The 16,656-nt window shown below is 40.5% G+C and overlaps 1 protein-coding gene across 5 annotated transcripts in view; it reads right to left on the reverse strand.

The window, feature by feature from the left end:
• Positions 1-16,656, reverse strand: part of LOC139761911 (tRNA N(3)-cytidine methyltransferase METTL6) — a 40,415-nt gene that overhangs the window by 17,992 nt on the left and 5,767 nt on the right. For 3 of the 5 annotated variants that reach the window (XM_071686540.1, XM_071686539.1, XM_071686541.1), the window contains exons 4-7: positions 12,049-12,210; positions 11,654-11,886; positions 11,395-11,555; positions 2,624-2,733 (exon numbers count right to left, since the gene is read on the reverse strand). In XM_071686540.1, the coding sequence (XP_071542641.1) occupies positions 11,396-11,555; positions 11,654-11,886; positions 12,049-12,210 (555 nt within the window). In that variant the 3' untranslated portion in view covers positions 2,624-2,733; position 11,395. Of the gene's footprint in view, positions 1-2,619; positions 2,734-11,394; positions 11,556-11,653; positions 11,887-12,048; positions 12,211-16,656 lie in introns of those variants that run through there. The other 2 variants (XM_071686542.1, XM_071686543.1) reach the window with 2 other exon arrangements.

The following is a 16,656-nucleotide window of genomic DNA, read 5'->3' on the forward strand; positions in this document are numbered from 1 at the left end:
GGTCACTTCCACTTCCATCCGTTGCAAAGTCCACTCCCAGATACCTAAAACACTTTTCTTCCTCCAGTTTTTCTCCAATCAAACTTACATCCCAATAACTTGTTCCTCAACCATACTGAATCTATTAAACGATCTTATTCACATTTACTCTCAACTTTCTCCTTTCACACTTTTCCAAACTCAAGTCACCAACCTCTGCAGTTTCTCGCCCAAATCAGCCACAATAGCTGTATCATCAGCGAACAACCGACTCGCTTCCCAGGCCCTCTCATCAACAAATTGCATACTTGCCCCTCTCTCCAAAACTCTTGCATTTAACCTCCCTAACCACTCCCAATCCATTTACAAATTAAACAACCATGGGGACATCACACACCCCTGCCACAGACAGACATTCACCGAGTACCAATCACTCTCCTCTCTTCCTACTCATACAAATGCCTTAAATCCTTGGTAAAAACTTTTCACTGCTTCTAGCAACTTGCCTCCCACACCACTGTACTCTGTAAACCTTCCACAAAGTATCTCTATCAACCACATCATTCCTTCTTCAGATCCATAAATACTACAAACAAATTCATCTGCATTTCTAAGAAATTCTTGCATACATTCTTCAAGGCAAACATCTGATCCACGCATCCCCAAATGAAACAGTTTTCATATGTTCCCAACTAAAGGAGAAAAATATTAAAAAAGATATCATCCCAAGTTTCAGAGGTATAAGTTTGAGTATTCCTGGGAAATTATATGGAGGGTATTGATTGAGAGGGTGAAGGCATGTACAGACCATCAGATTGGGGAAGAGCAGTGTGGTTTCAGAAGTGGTAGAGGATGTGTGGATCAGGTGTTTGCTTTGAAGAATGTATGTGAGAAATACTTAGAAAAGCAAATGGATTTGTATGTAGCATTTATGGATCTGGAGAAGGCATATGATAGAGTTGATAGAGATGTTCTGTGGAAGGTATTAAGAATATATGGTGTGGGAGGAAAGTTGTTAGAAGCAGTGAAAAGTTTTTATTGAGGTTGTAAGGCATGTGTACATGTAGGAAGAGAGGAAAGTGATTCGTTCTCAGTAAATGTAGGTTTGCGGCAGGGGTGTGTCATGTCTCCATGGTTGCTTAATTTGTTTATGGATGGGGTTAATAGGGAGACGAAGGCAAGAGTTTTGGAAAGAGGGGCAAGTATGAAGTCTGTTGTGGATGAGAGAGCTTGGGAAGTGAGTCAGTTGTTGTTTGCTGATGATACAGCACTGGTGGCTGATTCATGTGAGAAACTGCAGAAGCTGGTGACTGAGTTTGGTAAAGTGTGTGAAAGAAGAAAGTTAAGAGTAAATGTGAATAAGAGCAAGGTTATTAGGTACAGTACGGTTGAGGGTCAAGTCAATTGGGAGGTAAGTTTGAATGGAGAAAAACTGGAGGAAGTAAAGTGTTTTAGATATCTGGGAGTGGATCTGGCAGCAGATTGGAACCATGGAAGCAGAAGTGGATCATAGGGTGGGGGAGGGGGCGAAAATCCTGGGAGCCTTGAAGAATGTTTGGAAGTCGAGAACATTATCTCGGAAAGCAAAAATGGGTATGTTTGAAGGAATAGTGGTTCCAACAATTTTGTATGGTTGCGAGGCATGGGCTATGGATAGTGTTGTGCGCAGGAGGGTGGATGTGCTGGAAATGAGATGTTTGAGGACAATGTGTGGTGTGAGGTGGTTTGATCGAGTGAGTAACGTAAGGGTAAGAGAGATGTGGAAATAAAGAGCGTGGTTGAGAGCAGAAGAGGGTGTTTTGAAATGGTTTGGGCACATGGAGAGAATGAGTGAGGAAAGATTGACCAAGAGGATATATGTGTCGGAGGTGGAGGGAACGAGAAGTGGGAGACCAAATTGGAGGTGGAAAGATGGAGTGAAAAAGATTTTGTGTGATCGGGGCCTGAACATGCAGGAGGGTGAAAGGAGGGCAAGGAATAGAGTGAATTGGATCGATGTGGTATACCAGGGTTGACGTGCTGTCAGTGGATTGAATCAGGGCATGTGAAGCGTCTGGGGTAAACCATGGAAAGCTGTGTAGGTATGTATATTTGCGTGTGTGGACGTGTATGTATATACATGTGTATGGGGGTGGGTTGGGCCATTTCTTTCGTCTGTTCCTTGCACTACCTCGCAAACGCGGGAGACAGCGCGAAAAAAAAAAAATCCCAATGACCAGTATCTGTCAAATTCCTTCTGTTAATACAAACATTTTCTTCAAAGAAAGTTTGATATCTTTAAGGTCTACAAGCCAAACAACTTACCATTCACATTCAAGTCTTCTTGTTATTACAGTCAAGTAAATTGGGAATGAATAAAGGCAGATAGTATGAATTATGTGCATGTGTATAAATGTATATGTCTGTGTATATATATGCATACATTGAGATGTATAGGTATGTATATTTGCATGTGTGGACATGTATGTATATACATATGTGGGTGGGTTGGGCCATTCTTTTGCGTTTCCTTGCGCTACCTCGCTAACGTGGGAGACAGTGACAAAGGAAAATAATAAATAAATTGGCTTATATGAAAATTATGCATAATGAAATGATTACTGTATACAATACCGAAAGCAATGTAAGCATGAAAGAAACGTACCCTTGCCCAATCATAATTTTCATCCATATTTGTAAAACTACAGTATCTTCTCTCAAACGTCATACTTCTTGTAGGTTACTTTGTCTAGTTCCTCAACTGTTCATATGTTCCTGCAATTAGAAACCAGTCATTAATTTAGGAAAACGACCAATTTATTTTTTCAAACCAATATAATTCAGCGACTTACGTAAACATCATTTACTCATTCAAGTTTTGCTTTTTTTCCATCATTTAACAATACATGAGGAGCCAATGTAAATAGTAATATCTACTCCCAGTGTAAAAGTGAAGTGCAGCAAGATGAAACTGAAAAGTGTAAGCAAATATTTGAACAGGAAAGACCAGTTATGACTGACTAATCCAGTAAAATACTTATTCTAAACTGGAAATGCTTTTATTTACATCACTACAAAAACTTAATGGGTTTGATAGTATATGTTGTGCTTAATCATATAAATCAAATCTTATTGCAGCAGTACAATCCAGTCTGGTAAACACTTTCCTAAACTAGGATTTATAATTAATCAAATCTTTGTAACCCTTTTCATAAACCAATTTTTTAAAGTAAAATACTTATTTCTAAACCGGAAATGCTTTTATTTATATCCCTACGAATACTTAAAGGGTTTGATAATGTTGTGCTTAATCTTTTTTTTTTTTTTTTTTTTTTTGCTTTGTCGCTGTCTCCCACGTTTACGAGGTAGAGCAAGGAAACAGACGAAAGAAATGGCCCAACCCACCCCCATACACATGTATATACATACATCCACACACACAAATATACATACCTACACAGCTTTCCATGATTTACCCCAGACGCTTCACATGCCCTGATTCAATCCACTGACAGCACGTCAACCCCGGTATACCACATTGATCCAATTCACTATTCCTTGCCCTCCTTTCACCCTCCTGCTTGTTCAGGCCCCGATCACACAAAATCTTTTTCACTCCATCTTTCCACCTCCAATTTGGTCTCCCACTTCTCCTCGTTCCCTCCACCTCCGACACATATATCCTCTTGGTCAATCTTTCCTCACTCATTCTCTCCATGTGCCCAAACCATTTCAAAACACCCTCTTCTGCTCTCTCAACCACACTCTTTTTATTTCCACATCTCTCTTACCCTTACGTTACTTACTCGATCAAACCACCTTACACCACACATTGTCCTCAAACATCTCATTTCCAGCACATCCATCCTCCTGCGCACAACTCTATCCATAGCCCATGCCTCGCAACCATACAACATTGTTGGAACCACTATTCCTTCAAACATACCCATTTTTGCTTTCCGAGATAATGTTCTCGACTTCCACACATTCTTCAAGGCTCCCAGGATTTTTGCCCCCTCCCCCACCCTATGATCCACTTCTGCTTCCATGGTTCCATCCGCTGCCAGATCCACTCCCAGATATCTAAAACACTTTACTTCCTCCAGTTTTTCTCCATTCAAATTTACCTCCCAATTGACTTGACCCTCAACCCTACTGTACCGAATTACCTTGCTCTTATTCACATTTACTCTTAACTTTCTTCTTTCACACACTTTACCAAACTCAGTCACCAGCTTCTGCAGTTTCTCACATGAATCAGCCACCAGCGCTGTATCATCAGCGAACAACAACTGATTCACTTCCCAATATATATATATATTTTTTTTATACTTTGTCGGTCTCCCGCGTTTGCGAGGTAGCGCAAGGAAACAGACGAAAGAAATGGCCCAACCCCCCCCATACACATGTATATACATACGTCCACACACGCAAATATACATACCTACACAGCTTTCCATGGTTTACCCCAGACGCTTCACATGCCTTGATTCAATCCACTGACAGCACGTCAGCCCCGGTATACCACATCGCTCCAATTCACTCTATTCCTTGCCCTCCTTTCACCCTCCTGCATGTTCAGGCCCCAATCTCACAAAATCTTTTTCACTCCCTCTTTCCACCTCCAATTTGGTCTCCCTCTTCTCCTTGTTCCCTCCACCTCCGACACATATATCCTCTTGGTCAATCTTTCCTCACTCATCCTCTTCATGTGCCCAAACCACTTCAAAACACCCTCTTCTGCTCTCTCAACCACGCTCTTTTTATTTCCACACATCTCTCTTACCCTTACGTTACTCACTCGATCAAACCACCTCACCACACATTGTCCTCAAACATCTCATTTCCAGCACATCCATCCTCCTGCGCACAACTCTATCCATAGCCCACACCTCGCAACCATACAACATTGTTGGCACCACTATTCCTTCGAACATACCCATTTTTGCTTTCCGAGATAATGTTCTAGACTTCCACACATTCTTCAAGGCCCCCAGAATTTTCGCCCCCTCCCCCACCCTATGATCCACTTCCGCTTCCATGGTTCCATCCACTGCCAGATCTACTCCCAGATATCTAAAACACTTCACTTCCTCCAGTTTTTCTCCATTCAAACTCACCTCCCAATTAACTTGACCCTCAACCCTACTGTACCTAATAACCTTGCTCTTATTCACATTTACTCTTAACTTTCTTCTTCCACACACTTTACCAAACTCAGTCACCAGCTTCTGCAGTTTCACACATGAATCAGCCACCAGCGCTGTGTCATCAGCGAACAACAACTGACTCACTTCCCAAGCTCTCTCATCCACAACAGACTTCATACTTGCCCCTCTTTCCAAAACTCTTGCATTTACCTCCCTAACTACCCCATCCATAAACAAATTAAACAACCATGGAGACATCACACACCCCTGCCGCAAACCTACATTCACTGAGAACCAATCACTTTCCTCTCTTCCTACACGTACACATGCCTTACATCCTCGATAAAAACTTTTCACTGCTTCTAACAACTTTCCTCCCACACCATATATTCTTAATACCTTCCACAGAGCATCTCTATCAACTCTATCATATGCCTTCTCCAGATCCATAAATGCTACATACAAATCCATTTGCTTTTCTAAGTATTTCTCACACACATTCTTCAAAGCAAACACCTGATCCACACATCCTCTACCACTTCTGAAACCACACTGCTCTTCCTGAAACCACACTGCTCTTCCCAATCTGATGGTCTGTACATGCCTTCACCCTCTCAATCAATACCCTCCCATATAATTTACCAGGAATACTCAACAAACTTATACCTCTGTATATTTTTTTTCTTTTAAACTATTCGCCATTTCCCGCGTTAGCGAGGTAGCGTTAAGAACAGATGACTGGGCCTTTTTTTTTTAGAATATCCTCACCTGGCCCCCTCTGTTCCTTCTTTTGAAAAAAAAAAAAAAAAAAAAATATATATATATATATATATATATATATAAATATATATATATTTATGTATCTATTCCGCCTTGTCGCTGTCTCCCGCGCTTGCGAGGCAGCGCAAGGAAACAGACAAAAGAATGGCCCAACCCACCCACCTACACATGTAAATAAAATTTTATTGCAGAAGTACAATACAGTCTGGCAAACTCATATTAATCACTTTTTAACCCTTTCCATACACCATTCTTTTCTAAAATGAGGGGGAAAAGTCAATGGAGAAGTGAGAATTGATCTTAATCTTTGCACAGAGGTATGTTATTTTATCCTTTCAAATTTAGGCTCAAACTTATTTCCTATTAGTTACATTCCATGAAGAGGTTATCCATTTAAGCGAGAGAATTCCAAATAGTTGGGTCAGTTGACTTATCTTGGTTCTTTTCGCTTTTTAAACTAGTAATTTTACATTGTCATCATGCTGTCAATAGACTGAACCAGGGTATGTGAAACGTCTGGGGTAAACCATGGAAAGGTCTGTGGGGCCTGGATGTGGAAATGGAGCTGTGGTTTCAGTGCTTTACACATGACATCTAGACACACAGGTAAATGAATGTGGCCTTTTCTAAACATTTTCCAGGCACTACCTTGCAGAAGCAGATGGTAGTGAGGCTGTTTCCGCTGGGGCAACATTGCACCAGGAATGGATGGAGGCAAGCAAGTATGAAGATGTACATATCACACATGACAGCTACAGGCAGTGTAAACAAATGTGGCCTGTCTTTTCCAGGAGGGGGGATGCTGTTTCGTGTGTGGCGGGGTGGCGACGGGAATGGATGAAGGCAGCAAGTATGAATATGTACGTACATGTGTATAGGTATGTATACGTTGAAATGTATAGGCATGTATAGGTGCGAGTGTAGGCGTCACGTATATGTGTATGTGGGTGGGTTGGGCCATTCTTTCGTCTGCATCCTTGCACTACCTCATTAACGTGGGAGACAGCGACTAAGGATAAATAATAACACATTTGTGTATGTATATGTTGGTATTCTATATATTATACTCTGTCGTTGTTGCCCACGTCAGCAAGGTAGCGCAAGGAAACACGAAAGGATGGCCCAACCCACCCACATACACATGTATATACATAAATGCCAACATGCATATATACATACCTTTCTTTTTTTAAAACTATTCGCCATTTCCCGCGTTAGCATTAGGGACAGAGGACTGGGCCTTTTTTGGAATAACATGTATTTCTTTTCTTTCAAACTATTCGCCATTTCCCGCGTTAGCGAGGTAGCGTAAAGAACAGAGAACTGGGCCTTTGAGGGAATATCCTCACCTGGCCCCCTTCTCTGTTCCTTCTTTTGGAAAATTAAAAAAAATTAATGAGAGGGGAGGATTTCCAGCCCCCCCCCTCCCCTTTTATTCCTACGAGTCCACGGGGAAAATGAAATGCTATAAGTTCCCAAGTGCACTTTCGTGTAATAATCACATCGTCAGGGGAGACACAAGAGAAATACAAGTCAGTAGATATACATCGAAGAGACGAAGCTAGGACGCCATTTGGTAAACATGCGATTGTCCAAGACATACAACGAACATTTACAAACTTATTTTACAAATTTTAACAAAGTTATCTAATTTGTATAGACCATCACTAATATTATTACAGTTCTTTGCGTGTGTAATAATAGAAGATTCAATGATATTTCTCGTAGCAATAGTTAATAACCGAGATTGCATTACTCCAGTCAATACAATGATCATAGTTTTAAACGTGATTAAATGAGGCATTTGATTCTTGTCCCGTTCTTATACTATATCTATGTTGCTTTAAGCAACATGGGAAGTAAAGTGAAATTATCATAAAAAGGGAGAATCAAAAGATTCTTGGAGTCAATGGGAGGTTTGGGCTTAACTCTATAAAATGATTTCTTTGCTAACTTAAGGGATTTATCAATGAAAGATCTAGGGTACTTTAACTTAGATCCAATAAAATATATCTTCCCAAACTCATCATCAATAAAATCCTTTAAGCCTTTAATGAAAATGTTGCCTTCAGCAACAATAATACTATAAAGAATATCTTAATCAGGAATTCACCAGAAAATTCTGAATGCATCTATAGTGCCATATGGTAATTGTGATAAATTTCAAGTTTGGTAGACTGGTAAGGATCTTTCTGTTACACTTAAGTAACATAAATATAGTATAAGAACGGGACAAGAATCAAATGCCTTGTTTAATCACTTTAAAAACCAAGATCATTGTATTGCCTGGAGTAATGCCATCTTAGTTATTAACTAACTATTACCACAAAAAATATCCTTGAATCTTCTATTATCAAATACAAAGAATTATAATCTTAATATTGGTGATGGTCTATACATTTTAGATAGCTTTATTGTTTATAAAATTTGTAAAATAAGTTTATGAACGCTCGTTGTGTGTCTTGGACAATCGCATGTTTACCAAATGGTGTCCTAACTTTGTCTCTTCGATGTACATCTATCTCTCTCGTGTCTCCCGATGATGTGATTATCACATGAAAATTTCTTCATTTTCCCCATGGACTCATAGGAATATCTTGATCACGTGCAAAATTGGGATCCTTTCCAACACATATATACACGTGTACCTCACCACATATTGTCCTCAAACATCTCATTTCCAACACATCCATCCTCCTCTGCACAAATCTATCTATAGCCCACACCTCGCAACCATATAACATTGTTGGAACACTATTCCTTCAAACATACCCATGTGTAATGCACCAAAACAACAGCTTCCTTTCCACATCTCAGGCCCCTCAACTTTCCATGGTTTACCCCAGAAGCTTCACATGCCCTGGTTCAATCCACTGACAGCACATTGACCCAGGTATACCACATCGTTCCAATGCACTCCATTCCTTCCACGCCTTTCACCCTCCTGTATGTTTAGGCCCCAATCGCTCAATCTTTTTCACTCCATCCTTCCACCTCCAACTTGGTCTCCCACTTCTCGTTCCCTCCACTTCTGACACATATATGCTCTTTGTCAATCTTTCCTCCCTCATTCTCTCCATGTGACCAAACCATTTCAATACACCCTCTTCTGCTCCCTCCAACACACTATCACCACACATCTCTTACCCTTTCATTAATTACTCGATCAAACCATCTCACACCACATTCAAATATACTTAATCGCAGTCTCCCGCACCAACGGTGTAGTGCAAAGAAACAGATGAGTAAAGGTGGAACCCACCCACATACACGTATATAAACACAAACGCCCATATACATTTCAACATATGCATACATATACATACACAGTCTGTTGGGGATGAGAGAGCTTGGGAAGTGAGTCAGTTGTTGTTCGCTGATGATACAGCGCTGGTGGCTGATTCATGTGAGAAACTGCAGAAGCTGGTGACTGAGTTTGGTAAAGTGTGTGGAAGAAGAAAGTTGAGAGTAAATGTGAATAAGAGCAAGGTTATTAGGTACAGTAGGGGTGAGGGTCAAGTCAATTGGGAGGTGAGTTTGAATGGAGAAAAACTGGAGGAAGTGAAGTGTTTTAGATATCTGGGAGTGGATCTGTCAGCGGATGGAACCATGGAAGCGGAAGTGGATCATAGGGTGGGGGAGGGGGCGAAAATTTTGGGAGCCTTGAAAAATGTGTGGAAGTCGAGAACATTATCTCGGAAAGCAAAAATGGGTATGTTTGAGGGAATAGTGGTTCCAACAATGTTGTATGGTTGCGAGGCGTGGGCTATGGATAGAGATGTGCGCAGGAGGATGGATGTGCTGGAAATGAGATGTTTGAGGACAATGTGTGGTGTGAGGTGGTTTGATCGAGTAAGTAACGTAAGGGTAAGAGAGATGTGTGGAAATAAAAAGAGCGTGGTTGAGAGAGCAGAAGAGGGTGTTTTGAAATGGTTTGGGCACATGGAGAGAATGAGTGAGGAGAGATTGACCAAGAGGATATATGTGTCGGAGGTGGAGGGAACGAGGAGAAGAGGGAGACCAAATTGGAGGTGGAAAGATGGAGTGAAAAAGATTTTGTGTGATCGGGGCCTGAACATGCAGGAGGGCAAGAAATAGAGTGAATTGGAGTCATGTGGTATACAGGGGTTGACGTGCTGTCAGTGGATTGAAGCAAGGCATGTGAAGCGTCTGGGGTAAACCATGGAAAGCTGTGTAGGTATGTATATTTGCGTGTGTGGACGTGTGTATGTACATGTGTATGGGGGGGGGGGGGTTGGGCCATTTCTTTCGTCTGTTTCCTTGCGCTACCTCGCAAACGCGGGAGACAGCGACAAAGTATAAAAAAAAAAAAAAAAAAAAAAAAAAAAAAAACATACACAAACTTATATACACATGTACATATTCATACTTACTGCCTTCACTCATTCCCGTGGTCATCCCACCACACATGAAATAGCATCTCCCCTCCAGCAATGTAGCAGGGAAAAAAAAAAAAAAAAAAAAAAAAAAAACTGTAGCTGTCATGGGACAAACCACAGCTACCTTTCCACCTCCAGGCCCTATAGGCCTTTCCAAGGTTTACCCCAGATGATTCACATGCCCTGGTTCAATCCATTGACAGCATGTCGACCCCAGTATACATCGTTCCAATTCACTCAAATACTTGCATGCCTTTCACCCGCCAGGATGTTTAGGCCCCAATCGCTCAAAATCTTTTTCATCCCATCCTTCCACCTCCTGTCTGGTCTCCCGCTTCTTCTTCCCTCCACCTGACACATATATCCTCTTTGTCAATCTTTCCTCACTCATTCTGTCCATGTCCAAACAATTTCAAAACACCCTCTTCTGCTCTTTCAACCACACTTTTTAGTACCACACATCTCTCTTACCCTTTCATTACTTATGCAATCAAACCACCTCACACTATATAATGTCCTATAACATTTTTTTTCCAACACATTCACCCTCCTCCGTACAACCCTATCTATAGCCCCTAACTCACAACCATATTACATTGTTGGAACCACTCTTCATTCAAACATACCCATTTTTGCTCAGAGATAACGTCCTCTCCTTTCACACATTCTTTACTGCACCCAGAACCTTCACCCCCTTCCCCAGTCAGTGACTCTTTTGCTTCCACGGTTCCATTTGCTGCAAAGACCACTTCAAGATATCCTGATCACTTCTTCCAATTTTTCTCCATTCAATCTTACATCGCAAATAACTTGTCCCTCAACCCTACTTGCTCTTATTCAGTTACTCTCAACTTTCTCCTTTCACACTTTTCGAAACTCGGTCATCAACCTCTGCAGTTTCTAACATGAATCAGCCACTAGAGCTGTATCATCGGCAAACAACAATTGACTTGCTTCCCAAGCATTTCCAGTACCACTATTCAATATCTAATCTGTAAGAACAGGGTTAACCAAAAGCATACATCAGTATGTATAAAAAAACAAATACCAATAGATTTAATACTAAAAGCTGGAGAGAATTTGAGACAAATAATATCATGCCTTACCTTATTCAGGTTTTACAAACTTGGCCTGAATGAAGATTCGTTGGGCATTTATTCCTTCCTTCTTGTTCACTGTCTTGCGCGATATATAACTATTATTGGAAACCACAAACCCAGCTTCTTTAAATAACTGACCCAACTCCTCCTCTTTGAAGTAGTATACCCTAAAAAAAAAAAAAAAAAAAAAAGAAAATATAGTTACATGTATGCGAGGAGGAGGAAAAAAAGGAGACAAAAGAAAAAACAAGGAGCTTCCTCTTACCTTGTGCCATCCTGCCGAACATACAGCTGCTCACTCAATTTGCTTCCAGGGCCAAATCTTAACATGGCCATGTCATACAAGCCATAATCTCGAAATAATACCATCCCTCCTGGTCGTAAACAATGGTACAAATTTGACACTACCTCCTTGTAATTTTCTGGATGTATTGCTGACAGAACAAATATCATACTTATAATGTCAACTTTACCACAAATTTTGTTGCTCAATTCTTCCTGTAAGGAAATAAAATTTCGATCAGACTTGTATCTGCAAATGATTATAGTAATTACTGACAACTTATATTTATGGCGCGAGTCTACTTTCACAATAAGCAAAGATCTTTATAATATAATATTTGGCTACAGTAACTTCCACATAAACAAAGGTACACCTACCTTTGTGATGTCACATTCAAAAGCCCAGATTTTAGACTCGTCATACTTGGGATGATTTTTGACAAATTGGATAGCTCGGGGAGAAAAGTCACAGGCGTATATGAAGAGATTCAAATTCTCTTCAAATAACGGATACACAAAGTTCCCTACACCACATCCAACCTGAGTGGAAGGAAAGCAAAAGCATTATTAACACCTCTATTCCCAATTCCATCAGAAGGATCAAGCAAATACAGCCTCTGGAATCACTCAAAATCCTCAACCCATGGCCAATTCATTAAAGGTAAAACATGAACTTCCGAACACAAATGTATCTTCTTCACACCGCACACAATGAGTTGTCATATGAAACCAACATCTCCATTAACAAAACATCCATAAATAAAATTCTTCAATTACAACCAATACCCAAGCATTCCTAGCTCATATCAGTTAACTGCATCTATTCTTTTCCAAAGTAAAATTCTCCATTTACCTTCAACTATCAAGTCATTATGGTCATTACTGTCTCGAGGAAAATCTAGAAATACTGCTACGTATTCTGTTTATTAATTGTACAGAAGACATTGTTATTACCAGCAAAGCAAATGGTTGGGCTGGCTCAACAAGGTGCGAATGTAACTTTACGGTGACCCATCACGGAGCACCTGCTGGATTATCAGAGTTGGAGCTTGCAGAATCTTGAAAGCTTTATCCATATTATGTATTGACACAATCATTACTCAGCACACCAAGGGTAAAAAAAATACTGGGAATGCAAAAACAATGCTTCCACAACCACTAAAAAGATATTTCACTTTGATATTGTCTTCTGGGCTACCCTAATCAAAGTTTTCCTGTTCTTTAAATAATGGGTCGTCATCTGCTTAAGAGATGATTATAATATTCATCACTCTGATTCTGTTATGCCGAATATAGCTGTACCACTCAAAAACATTTTTCCTTCATGCACCTTGCAAATGCATTCTACACTATATATCTTCATTCTTCACAACCCTCGTTTCATTCACTTACACTGCTGTAACAATATTTCACACCAAAGACCATGAAATTACACAAATCTTGTTTAAGTTCAATTCAATGGATTTTAATGTAAATACAGGGTTAAGAACCAATAGCCACCATTCACACACAAATTATTGGTCTAAAGTATCCTAAAAAGAGAAAATCAAATGTGTACAATGGGTGCTTGCAATAAAGATTACTATAATCATGGGTTTTCTACCATTCAACTATTCAAACTCAAAAGTATCTAATCTAACCAATTTCATTCGTTGAAATCTAAAAACCTTTGGATCCAAACATGGTTATTCAATACTTTTAACCAAGATATGTATAAAAAATATATAAATAAATAAAATAAAACTAATGAAGACAATTACATATTCAGGCTTACTTTTTAACTTACGAAAACATCTGAGGATCTGATTTTAAATGAAGGTGAAGTTACAGTTTAACATGCAACTCCCAACAACATACCAAGTTTAACATGCAACTCCCAACAACATACTAAGTTTAACATGCGACTCCGAACAACATACCAATTTCAATGTTGGAAAAAAGCAATTCAACAGTCTGCCACGATACATTAGCAACACAACTAACTGCATATGTTCCAGGCCAAATATGAAATTTCACATGGGCACAACTTTCGCTTCCATGGTTCCATCCCCTGCCAAATCCACTCCCAGATATCTAAAACACTTCACTTCCTCCAGTTTTCCTCCATTCAAACTTACCTCCCAATTGACTTGACCCTCAACCCTACTGTACCTAATAACCTTGCTCTTATTCACATTTACTCTCAACTATCATATGCCTTCTTTCACACTTTACCAAACTCATTCACCAGCTTCTGTAGTTTCTCACGTGAATCGACCACCAGCACTATCATCAGCGAACAACAACTCGCTTCCCAGGCTCTCTCATCCACAACAGACTGCATACTTGCCCCTTTCCAAAACTCTAGCATTCACCTCCCTAACAACCCCATCCATAAACAAATTAAACAACCATGGAGACATCACACACCCCTGCCGCAAACCTACATTCACTGAGAACCAATCACTTTCCTCTCTTCCTACACGTACACATGCCTTACATCCTCGATAAAAACTTTTCACTGCTTCTAACAACTTACCTCCCACACCATATATTCTTAATACCTTCCATAGAGCATCTCTATCAACTCTATCATATGCCTTCTCCAGATCCATAAATGCTACATACAAATCCATTTGCTTTTCTAAGTATTTCTCACATACATTCTTCAAAGCAAACACCTGATCCACACATCCTCTACCACTTCTGAAACCACACTGCTCTTCCCCAATCTGATGCTCTGTACATGCCTTCACCCTCTCAATCAATACCCTCCCATATAATTTACCAGGAATACTCAACAAACTTATACCTCTGTAATTTGAGCACTCACTCTTATCCCCTTTGCCTTTGTACAATGGCACTATGCACGCATTCCGCCAATCCTCAGGCACCTCACCATGAGTCATACATACATTAAATAACCTTACCAACCAGTCAATAATACAGTCACCCCTTTTTTAATAAATTCCACTGCAATACCATCCAAACCTGCTGCCTTGTCGGCTTTCATCTTCCGTAAAACTTTTACTACCTCTTCTCTGTTTAACAAATCATTTTCCCTAACCCTCTCACTTTACACACCACCTCGACCAAAACACCCTATATCTGCCACTCTTATCATCAAACACATTCAACAAACCTTCAAAATACTTACTCCATCTCCTCCTCATATCTCCACTACTTATCACCTCCCCATTAGCCCCCTTCACTGAAGTTCCCATTTTCTCTTGTCTTATGCACTTTATCTACCTCCTTCCAAAACATCTTTTTATTCTCCCTAAAATTTAATGATTCTCTCTCACCCCAACTCTCATTTGCCCTCTTTTTCACCTCTTGCACCTTTCTCTTGACCTGTCTCTTTCTTTTATACATCTCCCACTCAATTGCATTTTTTCCCTGCAAAAATCGTCCAAATGCCTCTCTCTTCTCTTTCACTAATAATCTTACTTTTCATCCCACCACTCACTACCCTTTCTAATCAACCCACCTCCCACTCTTCTCATGCCACAAGCATCTTTTGCGCAATCCATCACCGATTCCCTAAATACATTCCATTCCTCCCCCACTCCCCTTACTTCCATTGTTCTCACCTTTTTCCATTCTGTACTCAGTCTCTCCTGGTACTTCCTCACACAAGTCTCCTTCCCAAGCTCACTTCTCTCACCACCCTCTTCACCCCAACATTCACTCTTCTTTTCTGAAAACCCATACAAATCTTCACCTTAGCCTCCACAAGATAATGATCAGACATCCCTCCAGTTGCACCTCTCAGCACATTAACATCCAAAAGTCTCTCTTTCGCGCACCTGTCAATTAACACGTAATCCAATAACGCTCTCTGGCCATCTCTCCTACTTACATACGTATACTTATGTATATCTTGCTTTTTAAACCAGGTATTCCCAATCACCAGTCCTTTGTCAGCACATAAATCTACAAGCTCTTCATTTCCATTTACAACACTGAACACCCCATGTATACCAATTATTCCCTCAACTGCCACATTACTCACCTTTGCATTCAAATCACCCATCACTATAACCCGGTCTCGTGCATCAAAACCACTAACACACTCATTTAGCTGCTCCCAAAACACTTGCCTCTCATGATCTTTCTTCTCATGCCCAGGTGCATATGCACCAATAATCACCCATTTCTCCATCAACTTTCAGTTTTACCCATAATAATCGAGAATTTACTTTCCTACATTCTATCACATACTCCCACAACAACTGTTTCAGGAGTACTGCTACTCCTTCCCTTGCTCTTGTCCTCTCACAGACCCCTGACTTTACTCCAAAGACATTCCCAAACCACTCTTCCCCTTTACCCTTGAGCTTCGTTTCAATGAGCCAAAACATCCAGGTTCCTTTCCTCAAACATACTACCTATCTCTCCTTTTTTCACATCTTGGTTACATCCACACACATTTAGACACCCCAGTCTGAGCCTTCGAGGAGGATGAGCACTCCCCGCGGTAATAATATGTGGTAATAATAAAAAAAAAAAAAGTGGTCGAGAGCAGAATAGGGCGTGTTGAAATGATTTTGACACAAAGAATGAGCGAGGAAAGATTGACAAAAGAGGTGTCAGAGGTGGAGGGAACGAGAGGAAGGAGACCAAATTGGAGGTGGAAGGCTAGAGCAAGAGACTTTGAGCAATCGGGTCCTGAAAATACAGGAGGGTGAAAAGCGTGTAAGGAATAGTGAATTGGAACGAAATGGTATACTGGGGTCGACGTGCTGTCAATGGACTGAAAACCGGGCATGTGAAGCATCTGGGGTAAACCATGGAAAGGGAGCTGAATTCTGTGCATTACACGACAGCTAGAGACTGAATGTGAACGATTGTGGCCTTTTTTGTCCTTTCCTAGTGCACCCTTGGTGAAGGGGGAGGAGAGTAACAGGAATGGATGAAGGCAAACATGAATATGTACCTGTGTATCTATGTATATGTGCATGTATGGGCGCTTATGTATATGAGTGGTTGGGTAATTCTTCGTCT

The sequence above is a fragment of the Panulirus ornatus genome, chromosome 42 (genome assembly GCF_036320965.1).
Source record: "Panulirus ornatus isolate Po-2019 chromosome 42, ASM3632096v1, whole genome shotgun sequence".
NCBI lineage: Eukaryota > Metazoa > Arthropoda > Malacostraca > Decapoda > Palinuridae > Panulirus > Panulirus ornatus.